Source organism: Triticum urartu, chromosome 6 (genome assembly GCF_003073215.2).
Source record: "Triticum urartu cultivar G1812 chromosome 6, Tu2.1, whole genome shotgun sequence".
Classification (NCBI taxonomy): domain Eukaryota; kingdom Viridiplantae; phylum Streptophyta; class Magnoliopsida; order Poales; family Poaceae; genus Triticum; species Triticum urartu.
Genome location: NC_053027.1, coordinates 30,385,665 through 30,408,301, shown reverse-complemented (window position 1 = coordinate 30,408,301; position 22,637 = coordinate 30,385,665). Strand labels below are relative to the sequence as shown.

General features: G+C 44.9%; 3 protein-coding genes across 4 annotated transcripts; 1 reads left to right on the top strand and 2 right to left on the bottom strand.

The window, feature by feature from the left end:
- The first annotated feature begins 2,789 nt into the window (after nt 1-2,789).
- On the top strand, nt 2,790-5,545 carry LOC125517485 (syntaxin-51-like). The gene is made up of 6 exons (XM_048682689.1): nt 2,790-3,231; nt 3,951-4,052; nt 4,204-4,307; nt 4,901-5,001; nt 5,080-5,124; nt 5,263-5,545. Exons 1-6 carry the CDS (start codon nt 3,017-3,019, stop codon nt 5,392-5,394), a joined length of 699 nt encoding a protein of 232 aa, XP_048538646.1. The 5' UTR covers nt 2,790-3,016; the 3' UTR covers nt 5,395-5,545.
- A 418-nt stretch (nt 5,546-5,963) lies between these two features.
- On the bottom strand, nt 5,964-12,739 carry LOC125517484 (zinc carboxypeptidase). Of its 2 annotated transcripts, XM_048682686.1 has the most exons (12): nt 12,440-12,738; nt 11,754-11,811; nt 11,549-11,659; nt 9,056-9,193; nt 8,356-8,425; nt 8,221-8,276; nt 7,492-7,617; nt 7,150-7,289; nt 6,968-7,040; nt 6,812-6,886; nt 6,433-6,727; nt 5,964-6,341 (listed from the first exon to the last, which is right to left on the bottom strand). In XM_048682686.1, the coding sequence occupies exons 1-12, from the start codon at nt 12,592-12,594 to the stop codon at nt 6,322-6,324; spliced, it is 1,317 nt and encodes a 438-aa protein (XP_048538643.1). In that variant the 5' UTR covers nt 12,595-12,738; the 3' UTR covers nt 5,964-6,321. The 2 variants fall into 2 exon arrangements, with proteins under 2 accessions (XP_048538643.1, XP_048538644.1); XM_048682687.1 differs by lacking the exons at nt 11,549-11,659; nt 11,754-11,811 and having other exon boundaries at nt 9,056-9,212; nt 12,440-12,739.
- A 2,504-nt stretch (nt 12,740-15,243) lies between these two features.
- LOC125516317 (DIMBOA UDP-glucosyltransferase BX8-like) lies at nt 15,244-17,077 on the bottom strand. The gene has a single exon (XM_048681797.1). The coding sequence runs from the start codon at nt 16,825-16,827 to the stop codon at nt 15,436-15,438; it is 1,392 nt and encodes a 463-aa protein (XP_048537754.1). The 5' UTR covers nt 16,828-17,077; the 3' UTR covers nt 15,244-15,435.
- Nucleotides 17,078-22,637: the final 5,560 nt, after the last annotated feature.

Sequence of the window (22,637 nt, the reverse complement as noted above, 5' to 3'; positions counted from 1 at the left end):
TTTGTTGTAGTTGCGGATGCTTGCAATAGAGGTTAATCATAAGTGGGATGCTTGTTCAAGTAAGAACAACACCCAAGCATCGGTCCACCCACGTACCAAATTATCAAAGTATCGAACACGAATCATATGAACGTGATGAAAACTAGCTTGACGATATTCCCATGTGGTCCTCGGGAGCGCTTTTCCTATTATAAGAGTTTGTTCCGGCTTGTCCTTTGCTACAAAAGGATTGGGCCACCTTGCTGCACTTTATTTACTTTTGTTACTTGTTGCTCGTTACAATCTATCTTATCACAAAACTATCTGTTACCACTTATTTCAGTACTTGCAGAGAATACCTTGCTGAAAACCGCTTATCATTTCCTTCTGCTCCTCGTTGGGTTTGACATCTTACTTATCGAAAGGACTACGATAGATCCCCTATACTTGTGGGTCATCACCCTACTACGTGTTATGATCCGGCAACCCTGGAGTGACAATAGTCGGGACCACTCCCGGTGATGACCTTAGTTTGAGGAGTTCATGTATTCACCATGTGTTAATGCTTTGTTCCTGTTCTCTATTAAAAGGAGGCCATAATATCCCTTACTTTCCAATTGGACCCCGCTGCCATGGGAGGGTAGGACAAAAGATGTCATGCAAGTTCTTTCATAAGCATGTATGACTATTTACGGAATACATGTCTACATTATATTGATGAACTAGAGCTAGTGTCGTATCGTCCTAGATTATAACTATCTCATGATGAATACCGTCCAACAAGTCACCGATCCAATGCCTACGAATTTATCTTATATTGTTCTTGCTAAGTTACCATTGCTATCATTAGTATTGCACTTGCTACAAAACTATTGCTATCACTGTTACTGTTACCATTGCTACTGTCATTACTATCAAACTATCATATTACTCTGCTACTGGTCATGTTGCTGCAAATAATTAATCTCCAGGCGTGGTTGAATTGACAACTCAGCTGCTAATACCTTCAAATATTCTTTGGCTCCCCTTGTGTCGAATCTATAAATTTGGGTTGAATACTCTACCCTCGAAAACTATTGCGATCCCCTATACTTGTGGGCTATCACCCCCTGGGCGCGCCCCTTGCCTTGTGGGCCACCTGGCAGGCCCCCGGTGCTCATCTTCTGCTATATGTTGTGTCTTGACCTGAAAAAAATCAGAAGGAAGCTTTCGGGAGGAAGCGCCGCCGTCTCGAGGCGGAACTTGGGCAGAACTAATCTAGGGCTCCGGTGGAACTGTTCTGTCCGGGAAACTTCTCTCCCGGAGGGGGAAATCGAAGCCACCATCATCACCAACGATCCTCTCATCGAGAGGGGGTCAATATCCATCAACATCTTCACCAACACCATCTCTTCTCAAACCCTATTTCATCTCTTGTATCCGATCTTTGTCTCAAAACCTTAGATTGGTATTTGTGGGTTGCTAGTAGTGTTGATTACTCCTTGTAATTGATGCTAGTTGGTTTGTTCAGTGAAATATATGCTCAGATCCTGAATGATAATTAATACTTCTCTGATTATGAACATGAACATGCTTTGTGAGTAGTTACGTTTGTTCCTGAGGACATGGGAGAAGTCTTGTTATAAGAAATCATGTGAATTTGGTATTCGTTCGATATTTTGATGAGATGTATGTTGTCTTTCCTCTAGTGGTGTTATGTGAACGTCGACTACATGCCACTTCACCATGATTTGGGTCTAGGGGAAGGCATTGAGAAGTAATAAGTACATGATGGGTTGCTAGAGTGACAGAAGTTTAAATCCTAGTTTATGCGTTGCTTCTAAGGGGCTAATTTGGATCCACATGTTTCAGGCTATGGTTAGATTTATCTTAATCTTCTTTCGTAGTTGCGGATGCTTGCGAGAGGGGTTAATCATAAATGGGAGGCTTGTCCATGGAAGGACAATACTCGAGCACCGGTCCACCCACATATCAAATTATCAAAGTAACGAACGCGATCATATAAGCATGATGAAAACTAACTTGACAAATTCGGCGCACGTCTTAAATAGCCGCGACGAGGACCAGGCGAAGGGCCCGTCAGCCGCTTCGATGTGGCGCAGCGATCGAAGTTGGTTCCTCGGGAACCTACGTCCCCATTGAAGCGGCGGCTGCCGAGAGGTCGCGTCGGTCAGCGCCGCCTTCCCTCTCTCCGGTCACATCGCGACATTAATGCCGCCTCGGCCGATATGAATGCGGCGCGATAAGCGACGCGTGCATCGGAAGGAAAGCGCGGGAGGGGCAGGTGACGGGTTGTTGGTGGGCCAGGTGGTTAGAAGCGGGTTTGGAGCGGTGCGGACTCCCACAAACCTTTCCCACGTTGGTTTGCGGGAGAAATCACGTCCAGACCGCTCCGTGGACCGATACATGTCGGTGTTGGATGGTTTCCGCGGTCTGAACAACCCGATTCAGACGGTTGCGGGAGGTTTATGGGTCCGCTTTGGAGATGCCCTTATGTTGCCGACCTCACCGCTCCATCATAGTGTTAGTGTTGGAGCGGAATTGGGAGAGGCTTATTTGAAAAAGAAAGTGTGGGTGGGCCGTTGGTAGCTTGCACCTAGTGCCCACCCCAGGAGAGGGCAATGCCTCATCCACAGAAAATAATAAAAAAGTCACAATTAATTAAACTATACTCCCTTCATTCGGAATTACTTGTCGCATAAATGAATATATCTAGATATATTTTAGTTCTAAATATATCTATTTTCAAGAGAAGTAATTCCGAACGGAGACCCGGCGTCTAATCCCTTCTTCCCCGCAGCTACGCTCCGTCAAAGGCACGGCGAAGAAAACCACCAACCACAAATCACACGCCAAAAGCCAAAAGTGGGGAAGAGAAAAGAAAGAAAGCATCGCCGCCGCGGAGCAAATCGAGCAACCAGCCGGCGACGCGGCCGAACCGGAGCAGTCTCGCCGGCCGTCCCATCCATCGAGCTCCCCTGCTCGGCCCCGCTCCGCCGCCCCCGACGAGCCGATAGGGTCCATCTCCCTCCCGGCGATGGCGTCGTCCGCGGATCCGTGGGTGCGGGAGTACGGCGAGGCGGCGCGGCTGGCCGACGACGTCGCCTCCATGGTCGCCGACCGTGCGGCGCTCCCGCAGTCCGGGCCCGAGGTCATGCGCCACACCTCCGCCATCCGCCGCAAGATCACCATCCTCGGGACCAGGCTGGACAGCCTCGAGGGGATGCTGGCCAGGCTTCCCCCCAAATCCATGTACGTTTCGCTCCCTCGCTCGCTCACCCTAGCGCATCTTTCTTTTTTCCTGATTGCCAGCTCCGAAATGCATGGAGGAGGGATGATTTAATTGATTGGTGGTCGATTGCGGCGTCGTTTGACCTAGCTAGCCACCCCCTGCAGATCCATTCAGCTTTTTGTCTGAGAATTCAACACGCGTTAACAAGAAAAGATACTGTGATGATGTAGGAACCTAGTGAACTTGTATAAATGCTGTCGATACCATTTCAGCGTAACCCTAGGATCAAAATTCAGCTAGTTTCCCACCGTTTCACAATTGGCGATGCCGTGTACGCTTTACACCAATTGTGCTTCGCCTGCGTGGGTCAGAGGGTAGTTACAGAGAGAAAGTGGAAATGCCTTGAGAAGTTGAGATCATCTTATCTCTTGTTCACAGTGGTACGAAGTACCTTCATACATGTGTGCTGATTCATTTCTCACGAGATAACGTTTGGAGTAGTTTTGCCCTGTTAATATGCATGTTCTCTGTGATGGTATGCGTGATATATGGTGTGTGCTGGTTGCTTTTGTACAGACACCAGCACCAATTTATCAATTGTCACAATCACTTCTTCATGGCATCGAGATATCTTTCCTGTGTATGCTGCTACACAATAACTTCTCTTGATACATTTCAAAATGTATATCTGTTATTTAAAAGAAATATCCACTTATAAGGGATCTTCCATGTTGTGCAGCACGGACAAGGAGCTGAATAAGCGCCGAGACACGCTTTCAAATTTGAAATCTAGAGCAAAACAGATGGCAGAGAGTTTCAACATGTCGACCTTTGCCAACAGGTGTGTTCTGCATTTTGGTAACCATTGCCACCGATGTGATTAATCTTTTTAAAAGAAGGCTCGTCAATGCTTTATCGTTGTTAAAATCTTTTCAGGTGCATATTGATTAAATTTCTTATATGTATTACACATGTGATTTCTCACAATTCAGGGAGGATTTGCTTGGTCAGAGTAAGAAAGCTGCTGATGACATGAGCAGAGTAGCCGGGTTGGATAACCAAGGGATTGTTGGCCTTCAGAGGCAAATCATGAAAGGTATTGATGTATGTATGACTTACTATTCACGCCGCTGTGACAATGAAGTGTTGTGCTGATGTCAGAGTGGTTGGTTACTCGATGTGATGGCTGGCCTGTCGCCTTCCATTTCGACCACCCTCAGGCAGATACGTCAATGTGGTCGTGACATGTGGGGAGGTGTTTAGGGTGATGTTTAGTTTGAAGTGTTGTCTTTATGACTGGTCAAACAGTCAAACAAGACATTGCTGTTCCTCCTTTGCCTCACAGTGGACATGCCAAATCCATTCCTCTCCTCTCCATTTCATTGGCTTGAGTTTCTGGTGTCAAACATACAAACTCAGAAGTTACCAGTGGCCCTTGCATATATTCTGATTTCTCTATTAGGATTCATTCAGTTGCTTTGTTTCGAAAGAAAATGGCGAACTTCTTAAAATGTTGCATTTCTACTCAAAATATATGAAGAACTATTTGTGACGAAAAACGCATTCCATATTCCACGTGGCTGTATATCTACAGTTGGCTAAAAATATTAGCAATTCACAAGAGTGATGAACAATTGACAGTTGCCTAATTCATTGATACTGTCTGCTACGACAATTTGCAATTTGCAGAACAAGATGAGGGTCTTGAGAAGCTGGAACAGACGGTGCTGAGCACAAAACATATTGCGTTAGCAGTCAATGAGGAACTTGACCTGCACGCAAGACTGATTGTTAGTTTCTTACTGCAATGCCACTTGTTTCTTTGCTCTCTAGACTCTGTGCTCACTGGCCTATCTTCATGATTGCAGGATGACCTAGATGATCATGTGGATGGTACAAACTCGCGTCTTCAGGTTGTATTTCAGACCCATCATGTGGATGACCTCGAAGGAATTTTCAACGCTGATTGATGCTACCTCCTCCACGGAGGTAGTAATACATTTCATGCTTTGCACGAATTGAATTTTGACTCAAAACCCTTTCTCATGCAGCGAGTGCAAAAGAGGCTTGCGGTCCTGAACAAGCGCGCCAAGGGCGGCTGCTCCTGCATGTCCATGCTGCTGTCCACCGTCGGTATAGTGATGCTTGTGGTTATTGTCTGGCTCCTCATCAAGTATCTGTAACCTCTGCCCAACTCAAATCAGTTTCAAGTGTGCAGTTCTTTCAAAGATAGTATGGTTACTTCCGCTTCGCCATCACTTCGGCGAGAAATGGGAAATATGTATGCCACATGTGCCCTTATCGGGTTGAAATGAAAAAGTTCAGACTTTTGTATGTCTGCAGTATATGAGTTCATACTTCTCCTTTACTTTGCTGTGCTGTATTACAGTCAATAACGTACACCCTCTGCTTAGGAATACATGTTACGATTGGATGAGACGCGGTCAATATAAGTAAGAAATTTTGAGTGATCTCAAATGCAGTACATATTAACTAAAACCATAAAAAATGGCATTTCATAACAATACTATTTTCATATGATCAGTCTAAACAGTTTAGTGCATATTAACAAAAAAAAACTCATAATAAATAAGAATTAGACCGCAGTTCAACATTTCAGTGAAGAAACTCATGATATGTTGGTAATGGAATATCACATTCTAAACAGTTTAGTGCATATTAACCAAAAAAAAACTCATAATAAATAAGAATTAGACCGCAGTTCAACATTTCAGTGAAGAAACTCATGATATGTTGGTAATGGAATATCACATTCAATCGTGTCAAAGTAAGTCCACAGTGAAATGCTACTTTCAGTCATATCACAATAAGTCGACGATTGAATGTTAGATTCACAATTGTGTCAAAAAACCAGCAACCTACGAAAGGCGCACATACCATTCTGATTCTACCTATTCATCACCACGAACAGATATCAACAGCTCTACAACTTACATTTATGACTCGTCGAAGACAAACAGATCACTCTTGACATACATCTAGCATCTAAGCAGAGGCTGCAAAACACCATTCTGATTCTACCATCCTTGTCATCTCCTGTCGCCGTGCCTCCAAAGTTGCCCCCGAAAACGGACTTTTGTTGGAATGATTCATGCTGTACTTTGTTCATCTGCGGCAATAAACCATGAGCACCATTGCCAACCCATACTGAGCTGAATAGCCTAGCTCCAATTGATTCGCCCGTGGGATTCAAATGTTACCTGAGTCTCTGCTCCTGTTTTTTGATATCCTCGAGCAGAACATGAACATCAGCAGGAAAGTCGATAGCATAAATAACCTAAAGTAGGTTTTTAGCTCCTGCATTCCGAGGTCAAGGCCTTCAAGTTTCCCATTTTCACCGCCGCTCTTTTGGTCCATATTTCTCTCCAAAATCTCTCCTCCCATAGGGACCCAGTTATCCAGTGCTCCTTGGGATACTACTTGATCGTCGGGTAGGGTTCGCAGCCCTTCCTCGAAAAGTATGAGAAACGCCATGCACCACTTGTTAATGACTCTCTGGAAAGGAAAACTGTGCTGTCAGACATATGGCCAAAAAAAACTATGTACATGACTAGATGTGCAGATCCTAGATTTGCGTACATCAAATGTTATCTTGTCAACAGGGTTGAACATTTTGAAGCAGTCATCGGTGGATGCTTTCTCGTCTCCATATATCTGAATACCAGCAAAGTGATGAGTCATGTTATGTCAATACAAGTTCATAATAGTCGCAACAGAGACAACAGATGAACTTACCTCAAATGTGAAAGGCATTGGCACCTTCGCAATGTCATACAGATAATCAGTTGTAGTCCCATGTGCAAGGTACCTAGCAAGTGATGGGATAAAAAAGCATTAGTACATTTCCTTCGTTGAAGGCTAGAATAATAACCCTCTTCGATTCACATAACTTGAGCAACTTGTCAGATGTTACATACCCTACAGCTCCACCACCTGATCCAACTAGGCAGCTGTCTTGGAAATTGCGATGGTTCACATTCTCTAAAACTGACCTCATCAAGTGAGAAGGCGCTCCATCTGGTGTAGTATTCTTGTGGTCATATGGCATAAATAATGCCTGTAGTTGAACAGAAGAATGAGAGAATGTGTAAAAGCAATAGGCATTGACCAAAACTTATTTCTCTAGGTTTCAATACCACTGTGTGGAACTACACATGAGATTGCTACTAAAGACAGTTATATGTTAGGCCCCTCCCTCCGCTTGATGAACAATTGATCAAACTTTATGTTATAGCTGCAGAACGCAAGAGCTGCATTACCTCCATTCCAGAATGCACATTCACCCAGATATGCGGTTTAAATGACTTGGATAGTTCTTGCATGATCTGGGCCTCAGGTTCACTGAAAGGAGCAGTACCAGGATCCTCCTCAAATGGGTTATAATCCTGTAATACAAGCAAAAATGTATAAATGTAGTGCATAAGATTGATGCTGTCCACTAAAGTAAACTCTGATCAATCAACCAACAAAGAACATGCATGGTAAAAAGATAAAGGTGCACTTGCTCAAAGTGTACACAAGTTTAGAAAATTCTGGTTGCCCAACATGACAATAAGAACATACATGGTAACAATAAAGGACCATAGCTATACTTGGTCTATCCACTCCAGATCTGCAAAAATCTGACCTTTAATTCAACTTCAGTTGTTCCTGGATGTTAATCAACCTAACTCTTTTAGGGCAATGCTATATTATTGGCTATAAATTACACAGGTTCGCTAAGTAATATCACACAAAAAGAAACCATAAACTGTGGAAGTTAACATAAAAGACTTCAATCGTTCAAGCTTACTACTCCCTCCGTTCGGAAATACTTGTCCTAGAAATGGTTGTATCTAGACTTGTTTTAGTTCTAGATACAACCATTTCTAAGACAAGTATTTCCGAACGGACGGAGTAAGATGCATTTCAATAGAATCAATATATAGTTGAACTCAAAAAGAGTCAAGTTTTCCTGGTGCACGATGATAAACCACTGAGACACAAACCTTTTCCTTCTTTCCCCAATCAACGCTCCAATTTCTGTTAAGATCAACTCCTCTTCCTGTGTGAAGAAATAAGAGATTAAATAGTTGGCGCATAAACTGCTTCACGTGATGGATTTTTAAGAAAAAGACAATCACCATTTCTCCTATCACAAATCTCCCCTGCTTCAACGCGCTTACGGCCATTAAAATTTTCAATTGGCACCACCTAAAAAGATTAAAGGCAACTTTAGAAACCACTATACCTCCTGAGTTCGAGAGACCTATTACTAATGTGAACAGAAGTAATAACACGGGAAAGAGGTGGATGGGGGAGAAGGCAGACAAATATGAATGAAGGTAAAGAACAGCATGTGACCACATTTTTCCTTCTTTAAACTAGGATAACAGGATCCGCAATAATCATGATTATTTCTACTAAGAAAACCATGATTTTGAATTTGTAATCCATACAAAAGCACTTGAGGGAAACATACTTCATAAACATATTAAATAATACTGTGAATTTGTCATGGGTATAACTTTGAGTGAATAATAATGCTTACAGAGTGCAGGAATAACATATGTAAAAGATCCCTAGTGCACTAACATTTGAACAATGCGAGTAGATCAAAGTATAGTTTGATTTCAGAGAGCATCTATAAGAACAACTTCGAAAAGAAATGAACCTGATATTTCAATATCTAGAGTACTTTTTCAAAGAGCAGATCACCCTCAAAACTATACTAATTCGGTGCAGTGAATAGCAGAACAGCGAGCAGAATTGCTTCCCATAAATCTCTTACTAATTATGCATGCCAAGGACTGAAGATATAAAATAAGTTGCAGACGTACTAACTTTGATCACAAGGTGCTCCAGAATCTTCTCAAAGGATGATAGATCCACACCGGCAATTTTGCGCTTCTCCGTCAAAATGTAGAGCAGACTTAATGCAAGTTCAGAGGTAATAAGTTCTCTGCCATGCTGCCCAAAGCTCTGGAAGACAATGAACCTTCTGTCAAAACCACAAGGCATCAATAATCTAATTTGCAAAATAACGTGCCAAAACGTATTGAAAGACATAATTGTGTTTTCGTTATGTTGTGAGGCCACTGCCCACTACACCACCAAGGCGAGGGAGTTGCGAACAAGATGGATGATGGTAGAAACTAGGGTTCTACTCGGTCTAGGGCGTAGCCTGTAAGGAAGGAGGGAGGAGGGAGGAGGAGATTGCGCGGCGGCCGGCGGCTGGGCGCCGTCCTTGCGGCTGGTGCGACGGCGGCGGACGCAAGAGGCGGCTAGGGTTTAGGTCTCCCGGCTCCCTAAGGGAAGCCGAGCAAATATTGATTGCTTCTTGCTTGATTAGATTGATACATCTCCTCTCCTTATATAGAGAGGTTTACTTGACTCCTAAGCAAACGATCCTAATACGATAAGATAATTGGGCTAAGCCCCTAATAATGATTAAGATACTTGGGCCATAACCCACTTGGCTAAGCCCATAATATGCGGGCGTAGTACATGGCCGTCTGGAGATCCTGGGGTCCCCGAAGCTCCACGTCCACGCGAATGTGATCCGGAAGTCCACCGACAAAAGGGTCGGCCCGCTGCTGCGCCGTCACGCCCGACGCGTGGCATGCCAGGGCCTGGAAACGGTCGGCGAAGTCCTACACCGTGGAGGTGAAGGGAAGGCGGCCTAGCTCTGCCAGGCGGCTCCCGCGGATCGGGGGCCCAAAACGAAGGAGGCAGAGCTCGCGGAAGCGCTCCCAAGGGGGCATGCTGCCCTTGTCCTGCTCAAGGGCGTAGTACCAGGTCTGTGCCGCGCCACGGAGGTGGTAAGAGGCGAGCCAGGTGCGCTCCGAGGCGAGGGTGCGCTGCCCGCGAAAGAACTGGTCGCACTGGTTGAGCCAGTTGAGGGGGTCCTTCGTGCCGTCATAGGTGGCGAAGTCGATCTTGGCGAACCGCGGCGGTGTCTGGGTCGGAGTGCCGTGTTGAGCTGGCTCGGAGGTGCGGAGCAGCGAGGCGGGTGGCGCCTGGTCGGAGTACTCCGGGTAGGGACCCGCGGAGCCGGATGGCCCGCCGAACTGCGGAAACGGGGTCGGCTGCTCTGGAGCCGTGGTGTAGACTGGCGATGGCGAAGACCCAGCTGCCCAAGCTGGTAGTGGCGACGGGGAGGGCGGGAACCGGACCTGGTGTATCGGCAGGCCGGCCGGTGACGGCAGTCCGGAGCTGGGCAGAGGTGGTGCCTGGAGTTGCAGCGGCTGCTGTGGAGAGTGGGCGGACGCGGCGGTAGTCGCGGTGGCAGTAGGGGGCCATTGCGGCCAGAGGGGAGCCGCGGCTGGGGGTGGCTGCAGGTGCAGCAGCGGCGGTGGCAGCCCGCTGTGGTGCCCCGCCTGGAACGGCAGCAGCGGTGTCCCGCCAATTGCAGGCGCGCCCTGGGACGGCCACGACAGCCAGAGCTGGGCCGCGGCTGAGGGCGGCTGTAGGTGCAGCAGCGATGGGGGCCCGCTGGTGTGTCCCGCCTGGAACGGCAGCAGGGGCGTCCTGCTCGGGCCAGACGCGTTCTGGATCGGCCAGTGCAGCGCCGGATGGCTGTAGGCGGGGAGCGCAGCCGGCGGGGTGGCGTGCGGGCCGGCCAGGTACAGGGTGATGCCCTGGACGGCCGTCACGAGGTCCCGCAAGGTGCTGGACATCTCCTCCGGCGTGAAGACGGGGATCGTTGACGGCGGCGCGGAGGTGATCGGGGCCGGCGGCGTTGGGGACCCGGCCATGGTCATCGGGGCGGTGGTGATGATGGGCAGCGGCGGCGTGGGTGGGATGACGACATGATCGAACCTGAGTCTCTGGATACCAAATTGGTAGAAACTAGGGTTCTACCCGGTCTAGGGCGTAGCCTGTAAGGGAAGGAGGGAGGAGGGAGGAGGAGATTGCGCGACGGCCGGCGGCTGGGCGCCGTCCTTGCGGCTGGTGCGACGGCGGCGGACGCAAGAGGCGGCTAGGGTTTAGGTCTCCCGGCTCCCTAAGGGAAGCCGAGCAAATATTGATTGCTTCTTGCTTGATTAGATTAATACATCTCCTCTCCTTATATAGAGAGGTTTACTTGACTCCTAAGCAAACGATCCTAATACGATAAGATAATTGGGCTAAGCCCCTAATAATGATTAAGATACTTGGGCCATAACCCACTTGGCTAAGCCCCTAATATGCTGGTCATAACAGATGAACTGAGCATGCTTGATCTCGTGACGTTGGTTGGATGATACAAGAGGCTAAAGCTAACTAACTGGGGCAGAATGAAGCTTATGTTTGGGGGGAAATGCTGAGAGATATCTGTTGGTGTTGGGAACTAACCAGAAGGATTTTAATCTTCGAGCCATCATGTACGGTTTTCTTCACATGATTAAAAGTAACAACGAGCATCTCCGCAGAATACCCTTTGTTACTAGCTCTTACTGTATCCATCTGCAACAGTTAATAAAAGACGGCGTAAAAATGCCACTTAATCCCGAACCAAACCGGCCAACAACAGCTGAACAATGACAGTTAAGCCACTCACGGTCAACCTATCCGGATTCCGAGCAACGAGGGCCTTGATCTCACTCAGAAGGGTATCACTGTGGAGAAAAAGAAACAGACCCAGTTAACCCAACACTAAGCGTTGCACAGAAAGATAAATGCACGCAAAATTGGCAAAAGTCAATGCGGCAAACAAAACAGACCCCCCCCCCCCCCCCCCCCGGCCTTCTCTTTTTTCTGGACAAAGGGCATTTTTTTCCCCAAATCGATCAATGAAGTAAGAACTGCAAGAACTAAACTTGGCACTGATACAATAGACATAGTAGGTTGAGGCATGTGACCTCTGGTGCTGTGCACAGCCAGCCATAGCCAGTAGCTCCCGTCGGCTAGCTAAAATGACAGTCAGGGGTTGCGATTGCAGACAGTGACAGTCTGATAGACGTGTCTTGTTGAAGGTGGACTAACAAAAAATTGCCATACTGCGTCGATCCCTAATCAACTAGCAGCCGATGTTGGAGAGCGGAACCCCGCGCCCATTGCAACCAGCAGCCGGCGCGTTAGACTACAGCGACAAGAAGATGCTCAATTCCAGGGGCTACCAGCTGAGACAGACCAGGCGCCGGACGCCGGCCGCCGGGTGGCGCGTCCGTGTAGGCCGGCCTAGACGGAAAGAGGAGCTACCGGAACCCGCGAGGCGGGGAAGAAGCCACGAGACGCGCGGCGTACCTGGGGCGGTAGAGGTCCCGCGAGATCGGGGTGACGGAGGCCGGGATCTTCCTGGCGGCGGAGGCGGGGGAAACGAGGGCGGCGAGGGCGAGGGCCAGGGCCAGGGCCACGAGCCGGCGGGCGGGGGGCGGGGGCGGGGGCGCGGAGGGCGCCATCGCCGCTGCCTCCGCACGGCCGGCCGGAGCTGAGCTTTCTCCCTCGCCGGCGATCCGCCCGCGCGCGCGCGCTCCGACTCGCTCCCCGCTCTGCCTCGCGCCCGCCTCTCTCTGTCTCTGTCTCGCTCGCTTGTGTCGCGGGGATTAATTTGATTAACTCGCGGGGATTAATTTGTCAAATTTATACTAGTATTTGGATTAGTGGGGGGTCATTAGCAGTGGCTTTCGGTTCTTTTTCTAATCTGTTAGCGTGTTGGGCTCGTGCGCACCAGAGCTCACGCACTGGAATTTTTTTTAAACCTTTTTTCGAGGTTAGTTCAAATCCAATGTGGGTTGGTTTGGATTTGGGTTGGGTTTGATGCCATCATGCAATCTTTTTTGCGAGTTTGATAATGGCCTTGGTGATAATGGTGGTCCAATGCACGCCCGGATCGACCTCCGCGAGAAAAAAAAAACACTGAAAATACTTTTCTTCCTTGTATAGCACATCACCTAATTTTTATGCATTTATAACACTTCCGTTCGTTTTAAGCCTTAGCGGTGTTAAATAAAATTTAGACTTAAAGCTGCTCCCTCCGTACCATAATGTAAGACGTTTTTTTGACACTACACTAGTGTAAAAAAAACGTCTTACATTATGGGACGGAGGGAGTAGTAGATAGGGAAGAAAAAGTTTGTTGGTGTCAAACAAGGAAACAAAACTTAAAACGGTGTGTTAAACAAGGAATTCTTTCGAGACTTTTTTTCAAAAAAAATTGAACGCTTTCATTTTGGTAGGCTTTTACTTTCCTCAATTGCATGATGAATGATGTGATGTTTAACTTGGTGGGCTTTTATTTTTCTTTTGTATGGAAGGAATGAAACCAGATGAGGTTCGCCAGTTGATGTCGCAATTGGACGCAAGCCACACCCTCGGCCTTGACGGCATTGCCACGTCCATACCCTATAGCCAAGAAATGAGAAGGAATGCCGAGGTAGTGGTGGAGGATGAAGTTGGAGAGGTCGAGAGGACGAGGAGCCGTAGACCCAAAAAATGAAAGAAAAAAAAGGGCTCAATGGTCGTGCAACTACCAGCCGGAAGAAGAATTTGCTTTGTGCGACGCATGGATGAACATATCTCTTGATGCTATGGTCGGGGCCGGTCAAATGAAGAACCCATGGTTTAGTTGTTTGTTGGATTGGATGAAGTTTATCAATGTTCATAGTTGAATTATGATGTGGTGTTGTTGTGGTGCATTTGTTTGGGTTTGCGCACACGTTTCGATGAATTTGAAAAAAAAAAGTTCTAAAGGACGGAGTAGACAAACAAAAATTTAATTCTTGAAAAAAATAGAAAATTAAAAGATGAAGGATATGATGGGGGAATTAAGATATGAGGGATGGAGCGGGGATGCCCTAAAGGACTAACGAAATTTGATGGAAGCCGAGGAGAGGATTTTTGTTATCCCAATTTTCCATGACAAGAAGAATTGTAGATTAACACATATGATGCACTACTCAACTTTTTTGAACACAGTATGTCCACTACATGCACACATACACCCTTATGAACGTACACACATACTATCTCCGTCCTTATTTATTGGTCCTCATTATAATCTGTGTCAAATTTTAACCATAAATTTAACTAACAAAATATTTATGCATGTCACGAAAACTAAATCATTGAAAACTATGTTCAAATACGAATCCAACGATATAATTTTTGTTGACATGCACTAATATTTTGTCAATTAAATATTTAGTCAAAATTTAGTAGACGTCTCGTAGTCTGCAATAAACCCGGAAAAATGCAAGCACCAATGCCAAGTGTAGAACTTAAACCTAATGGGCTAGTTTCACCACAAGAAATCTAACCATATGTTGAGTTCGCTTAAAGCCTCCTTTGGTTTGCAGGAATTTCATATGATAGGATTCTTATAGGATTTTTTTCCTTTAGAGCCCTTTGGTTCATAGGAATAGATTCCTATTCCTACATAGGATTGGTTCCTATCCTCCACATTTCATAGGAAAATTAAAAAAAACCTAGACTCAATGGAAAAATTCCTTTGATGTCAACCAAATGACATCTCGTTTCCTATTCGTACTCATAGGATTTGACATACATGCCATCTCATTTCCTATAAAATTCCTATTCCTGCGATAATCCTATCCTATGAACCAAAAGAGGCCTTGGAATGCGCTATCTCGAAGTAAAGAAGTGTGGCTTGATAGATAAGTTGCACAAACCTTTGAGCTCGATACGATATAGTCTAGCGATTAGTTCATAGACGGGAAGCTCCATTCTCCCATTGTTCGGGACTCTCATTGTTCTGTTCAGAAAGTAGTCGGCATCTTCCTTTATTCAATTAGCAAGGCAGTGCTGGTTGATTTCATCATTTCTAGGTATACCCTCTCCCTTTTCTACGAAGGTTTGCTGCTTCGCCTGCACCAGTGAATTATTCTATTCTTTTTCTTTGGTTCAGTTTGTGGGGAAATCAGAATTCACCATTGAATCCTGTGGATCAGCACTAATTGTTACTCCATCCGTTCCAAAATAGATGACTCGACTTTAGTACAAAGTTAATACAAAGTTGGGTCATCTATTTTGGAACGGAGGGAGTATGTATTTGTAATCATGGAAAAATGAAATGTTTGTCCTGCAACGAACCACCAAGTTGCATATATAAGTTTCTTATATGTTGCAGTAGGTGAGATCACGACAGGATTCTGAGTTTTAAGTGCTGCAGCTCGTGACTGAATCACTGAATCCCCGGTTTTCCGTCAGTCATGGACTGCAGATGGGGATACAAGACAAACAAGCAGTCGTGGTAGTACTCTGAACTCATTTCTACAGTTCTACTAGAGCGACAGGATGTGGTTCACCAGCTTGTCGACGCTGCGGCGAGACGACCCACCCTCGGCGATGGCCTCCGCCGCTCTGCTCCGGAGCTCCCGGGCTCGCCCCCTCATCTCATCCCCCTCCTCGCTCCGCATGAGCCGCCGGACGGCCGCCTCCACGGCGCCCCGCTCGAGCACGCCGCCACAGTCCAGCGCGATGCCCGCGCGCCACACGTGCTCCACGTACCTCGCGTTGCCCATCTGGTCCCCGAAGCAGGGCCGGCAGAGCATGGGCACGCCCCCGCACGCGCCCTCCAGCGCCGAGTTCCACCCGCCGTGCGTCCAGAACCCGCCCACGCCCGCGTGCGCCAGCACCTCCTCCTGCGGCGCCCAGCCCACCACCAGTCCACGGCCTTCGGTCGCCGCCGCGAACCCGTCGGGCAGGGCGGCCCCGCGGGCGAGCCCCGGCCGGAGCGCCCACAGGAACGGCTGGCCGCTGTTGGCCACGCCCCACGCCGCCTCGGCCAGGTCCTCGCCGCTCATGCTCGCCAGGCTGCCGAAGCTGATGTACAGCACGGACGCCGGGGCCTGCGCGTCCAGCCAGTCGAGGCAGGAGCGGTCCTGCTGCAGGAGGCTGCTGGACGACGCCGGGGAGAGCTTGTGGAGCGGGCCGACGTCGAACACCGGCACGCCGGCGAGGTCTCGCCGGGTCGCCGCCAGGTCGGCGGCCTCCAGCGCGTCGAAGGTGTTGAGGATGAACCCCGCCGAGGTCCTCACCGCCTCGACGGCGCGGGCCAGCAGCTTGCACACCAGATCGTGCTCGTGGCGGCTGCCGGTGACGGCCATCAGGTCCCGGACGCGGTACGGCGGCAGCTCCCTCACCAGCGCGTCCAGCTGCGACTCCGCGCTCGCCGGGAGGTAGCCCTTGTCGCAGAGCATCGGGGTGGCCATGAAGTTGCGGAAGCAGGCGGCGCTGCCGGTGCGCAGCGCCAGCGCCGGCACGCCCTGCTGCCGCGCCACGTCCATGAGGGTCAGCAGGTGCGCGTCGGCGACCAGGCACGCGACCTCGTCCCTGCCGCCAGGAGCCTCCAGCAGGGCGGCCAGGCGCTCCCGGAACGGCGCCTCGCAGGAGCTGTTGATGGCGAAGATGTGCTCGACGGTCGCCGCCACCGTGCCGGGGCTGCCCGCCGGCAAGCCGTCGAGGACGGGCACGAAGTCGTAGGTCGGGTGGCGGGACGGGTCGGGGGCGTTGAAGTGGGTGTGGAAGACGGTGACGGCAAAGCCGCGCTCGTGGAGGAGGCCGGCGAGCTGGAACATGGGGTTGATGTGGCCCTGGTACGGGATAGGGAAGACCAGCACGCGGCGGCGGCGCGGGCCGCCGGTGGTGGCCGTGTTTGCTTCTCCCGGCGCCATGAAATCGATGGCTGCCGCGGTATCCTAGGTTCCACTTCCGGCCGGGGCCAACGGGGTTGGTAGCCGGCACTCTGGCAGCGGCACTTCGCACGGTGACCACGCGCGAGGTGCGTGCATATATGGGAAGGAGTAGCGAGACACTCGGAATCTAGGGAGACAGGACAAATGAGATGGAACCTGGCAAAGCAACTGCAATTATCGGGGACCATTTGGTTACTATGCTTGACAAAGATTGAACACAACGGTGTGGCTATTTTGGCTGGAGCATATGCTCTCTGTAGAAGTAGAAGTATGTGCTTTAGAGCAACTCTAGCACACCCTGCATTTCCTGACCTGCAAAATAATCGTCAAAATGCGGGTAGGGGCAGAAAAACCTGCCGGATCAGACCCCGCATCTTGCTCCGGTCCGCAAAAAAATTTGAGGGGCGCGGCAAAATCCTGACCCCAATCCAGGAATACGCGGGTTTTTTCCTTCGCGGCGGCGGTGCCCTGCATCACAGAGAAGCAGTTGGCGGGAGGGACATTTCAGCCCGCGCGTTTTCTCCCTCCTTCCGCCGCCGACCGCCCTTGCTTCCGCCCGCCCCCCGCCGGCGATTTTCGGCAAAATCTGCAGGCAGAATCGGTCCACGGGGCCGCCCACACCCTCCCGCCCCGAGACGCTGCCCCCCACCCCCTCTCCCGCGGATCCGGCGAGAAGAGCCGCCCTCGTCGCTGCCGCAGCCGGGGATCGACCACCGTCGTGCCCGCCTCCTCGTCGCCTCCCGAGATCACCCGCCGCGTCCGCCACCGGTTAGTGCGTTTTGTTGTGATTTTTGCAATCTAGGTTTAGTTAATTTGACGCGCCGGTGCGCATGTAGATGGAATTGAGCCCGTGCGAGAAATTCTTGCTCTCCAATTCGTCCGATTCGGACAACTCGGATGTTGAGACCATGCTTGGGAACTTTCGGCAGCAAACATTGGTCATGGCACTTGCCGCGAAGGAGCACGAAGACGAGAACCGAAAGAGGAGGAGAGGATCGACCGTCGAGCGTCTTTGCATTCCCCGGAATCGTCATCTTGGAAACGAGATGTTGATGCAAGACTACTTCGCAGAGAATCCAACGTATCCACCGCACCTCTTCCGGAGAAGGTACCGAATGCGCCGATCCCTCTTTCTCAAAATTGTTCAAGCTTTGCAAGGCAAATTGCCGGTATTTTACTCAAAGAAGAAATATATTTATGTGGTGTCATTCCGTGCTACCCGCTAACCAAAATATATTTATGTGGAGAAATTTCTGTGTCGGCGATCGCATATACTATATTGGTGCTACAATATCACATGGTGGCGCTTCTTTTTTCCACGACCATGAAAAAAATTGAACATTGGCAAACTTCTTTTTTAATGTATCATGGCAAAACTTATATTTTTCTAAAATGTTCCGTGTTCTTTTATATAACAAAATTTGTCATTTTTTAAAATACCAAAAATCCCTCGCTTTTGCCATGCACCCATCACCAATCCAAAAAAGTTGCCATGAATGTTTGGATAACGAAATTCGTTAACTTGTTATTTTTAATTTTATTTGTAGGTAGCATGGCATTTATTTTTTATTTTTCTTCGTACCATGTTAATTGTACAAACATACTCCCTCCGTTTCTAAATATAAGTCTTTTTAGACATTTCAAATGAACTACAACATATGGATGTATATAAATATATTTTAGAGTGTAAATTCACTCATTTTGGTTACAATGCTTGACAAAGATTGAACACAACGGGGTGGCTATTTCGGCTCTGGGTGCATATGCTCTCCGAATGATCAGTAAATTTAAAAATAAATGGTAAATAAACTTTAAAAGTTCTGATTTTTTTTTCTGCAGATATTTTTGTTAGTGTAACAAGCATGTTTGAAAATTTTGTTTCATATGGACCATGAAAAAATTAGTCTTTTTATCATGACAAATTCAATTTGTATATGGATCATGTCAATCTTTTTTACTTTGTGCACCATAGCAAATGTAGTTTTTGTAGGCAGAATGACAATTTCACTATTAAGAGTTTAGGACCATGGGAAAAATACATTAATTAGGCATGGCAATTTTTTTTAGACCATGATATTTTGTTTGCGGGTATCATGGCAATTTTTATTATTTATACCATGGTAATTTTATTATTTATACTATGGTAATTTTATTAATTATAACGTGGCGACTTCATTTTTTGCAACATGGCAAATTTTGTTTTCTATGAACCCATGACAAATTAGTTTATGGAGCATGTTAATCATAGTTATTGAGCCATGGCAGATACACTTTTATGGACCCTGGGAATTTTTAATTCACGAACAAACCATGACAAACTTGTTTTTTTCCAGGACCATGGAAAAAAATTGGACATTGGCAAACTTCCTTTTTAATGTACCATGGCAAATTCACTACATGTATCACGACAAAACTTACATTTTTATAAAATGTACCGTGTTCTTTTATATAACAACATTTGACTTTTTTTTCAAATACCAAAAATCCCTTGCTTTTGCCATGCGCCCATCACCAATCCAAAAAGGTTACCATGATTGTCTGGATAACAAAATTCCTTAGCTTGTTTTTTTTTTTTAAAAATGTAGGTAGCATGGCCTTTAATTTTTATTTTTCTTCGTACCATGTCAATTGTACAAACATACTCCTACTTGTTAAGTTTTTCTTGTTTTTCTTTGACTAAATTGTGTTTCATGCATGGCAAACTTGCATTCAAACATTTGCAATTTAGCTAGATTTCAGTCAGGTAAATTTTTGTCTTGTGGTCAATCAACTTTCTGGCCCTTGGATTGTGCTTTAAGATTTGTGTACTTTTTCTTTTTTCTGTCATGTTTTGCTGGGGGTATTGGGCTGTTTGGATTTGATTGACACCTATTTTGGTCAGTCGATTTCGTTCTTGGGCTGAATTTCATGCGTGCATGCTGTTTTTCCATGTGTTTGATTTTGTTTTTTGCATGTGCAGATTTTTTATTTTTCAGTTGAGTTTTTTTTCTTTACGTGTATTTTCGGATGTTGAGTGCGTGAGAATGTATACATGCAAGTACTACATGTACAAATTAAATTACAGCACAGAAACTCCACTCTTATATATTTATTCTACATATTATAAAAAGTGCATTTTATGCTAATTTTTTGATTTTTTATTTTTTATTTCCTTTATTCTTTAAGGGTAATACCAATGCTAATTGTTGTGTGCTATTTTTTTCCTAATTAAATACATTTTTCTATTATTGTATGTATGTATGCACGAAAGAACTATACAATATGAGTGTAAATTATACTAGACTGCTAAAGTTGCATTATTATATGTGTATTCATTGCATATTACAAAAAGTGCAATTTCACTGCAAAGTTGTGTGCAAGTTTTTTCTTTATTTTCTTTCTTCTTAAGAGTAATACCAATGTCGCTAATTTATTCCCTCTTAGAAAACTTTATTTGTTTTACCATGTTTAGTTTTTAATTCATTTCATGTTTTCAAGAACAATACCAATGCCACTTATTCGTTCCTTGTTTAAAAACTTTGTTTTTATGTAAAATTCAGTATTATATGTTTATTCTTAGATAACTAAAAAACTGTAATTTATGAGTAATTTGTGTGCAAATTGCATCATTATTATTTTTGAATTCCTTTCTTCTTAAAGGGTGGTACCAATCTCACTATACTTCATTTCTTCTTAGAAAATATTACTTTTATTTTTGTGTTTGTAAGTAAGTATACACGCAAGTATGATACACCATGTGTGTATATTATAGTGAGAGCAAAAATTGCACCGTATATGCTTATTTCTGGCATATTACAGAAGTGCAATTTCAAGGCATACTTGTGTGCAAGTTATTTTTTAATTTTCTTTCTTCTTAAGGGGTTTCATTTTCCCCTATTCATTATTTCATTTTTTTTGTATTTTCTTTCTTCTTAAAGGGATTCATTCTTACATAGAAAACTTTATTGTTTTGTTTTAGTTTTAGCTTTAGTATTTTGTTTTCTTAAAGGGTTTCATTCTTCCATAGAAAACTTCATTATTTTGTTTTTGTTTTTTATTTTATTTCTTCTTAAAGGGTTTCATTCTGCCCTAGAAAACATCATTATTTCATTTTGTTGTTCTTTTTTTTATTTTCTTTCTTCTTAAAGGTTTCAATCTTCCCTAAAAAATTTCATTATTTTGTGTTTGATTTATTTTCTTTCTTCTTAAATGGTTTTATTCTTGCCTAGAAAATTTTATAATTTTGTTTTCATTTTAATTTTAATTGAATTTCATTTTATTTCTTTAACAATAATACATTTATTTTTTGCATATTATAACAAAGTGCAATTTTTGTGTAAATTGTGTGCAAATATTGCCATTACTTGTTTTTTATTGTCTTTCTTCTTAAAGGGTACTGTCAACGTTCAGATTTTTCTTATTTTCTTTCTTCCTGAAGGGTAATATTAAATGCCAGTGATTCATTTTAGCATAGAAAACTTCATTATTATTAATTTTTTTGTTTCTATTTTTCTCTTTCTTCTTTAAGGGCATTGTCAACTCCACTAATTCATTTCTTCTGAGAAAACGTCTTTTTTTAAAAGTTCCACTCACATATGTTTATTCTTGCATATTATAAAAAAACATAATTTCTGTACATATTGTGTGCAAGTTTTATCATTATTCATTTTGTTTCTGAGGGGGTGGTGGTTGTGGGGTTCGTTGATGGTGTAGGGGTGCAACTTGCTTGAGGTTAGGCACAAGGCTAACAGCTTAGCTACATAACAGTCGCCTGACTTTTTCGTTTTGGTTCAGTCGATTTTCTTTTTACTCCGAACATGCATGCATGCAAGATTGCCTTTGACTAGCTGTATGCATGGCTACATGCGGTGCCATGCCTTCATGCTGCACCTCTTTTTATCTTTTCTTTTTCTGCATGTTAGTTTTCTATGCGCGCACGTGTGTTGTGTGTCGTGCATATGTGTGAGGTTGGGATGTACCATTGATATGAGATATGGTTCAAATTAATTTTTGACATTTGTGTGTGTTTTTTATTTTGCTTTTTATTTATTTTTTGGTCGGGTTGTTTTTATATGAATGTATAGACACAAGTATTACGCAAATGAGTGTAAACTATAATAAATAGTGAAAAAACATCATTCTTATTTAGTTTTAGTTTATAGTTTTTGGTTTATTGTCTTCTTTAATTCTTTCTTAGAAAATTTACTTTTGGCAAAAATTTCACTATAATAAGTTTTATTCTCGCATATTACGAAAAGTGCAATTTATGTGTAAATTATGTGCAATTATTTTCATTTTCTTTCTTCTGGAAGGGTAATAACAATGCCACTAATTCATTCTTCCTTACAAAAACTTCATTATTTTGAATTTATTTTACTTTTCATTTTATTTTGTTTATTCTTTAAGGGTAATACAGAGCCATTAATCTATTTCTTCTAAGGAAACTTCCTTTTCATGGAAATTGCACTATTATACACTTATTCTTACATATTATAAAACACGCAATTTTTTTATAAATTTTGTGCAAATTTTGTCATTACTTTTTATTTTCTTTTCTTCTTCTTAAATGGTAATACCAATGTCACTAATTCATTCTTCCTTAGAAAAATTTGTTATTTATTTTATTTTATTTATTATTATTTCTATAAGGGCAATATCAAAGCCACTGATTTGTTTTCTATTAGAAAACTTATTTTTTAGAAATTACACTATTATGTGCTTACTCTTGCATATTTAAAAAGTGCAATTTCTTTGTAAATTGTGTGCAAATTTTGGTTTAGTTTTAGTTATATTTTATTTTCTTTCAATTA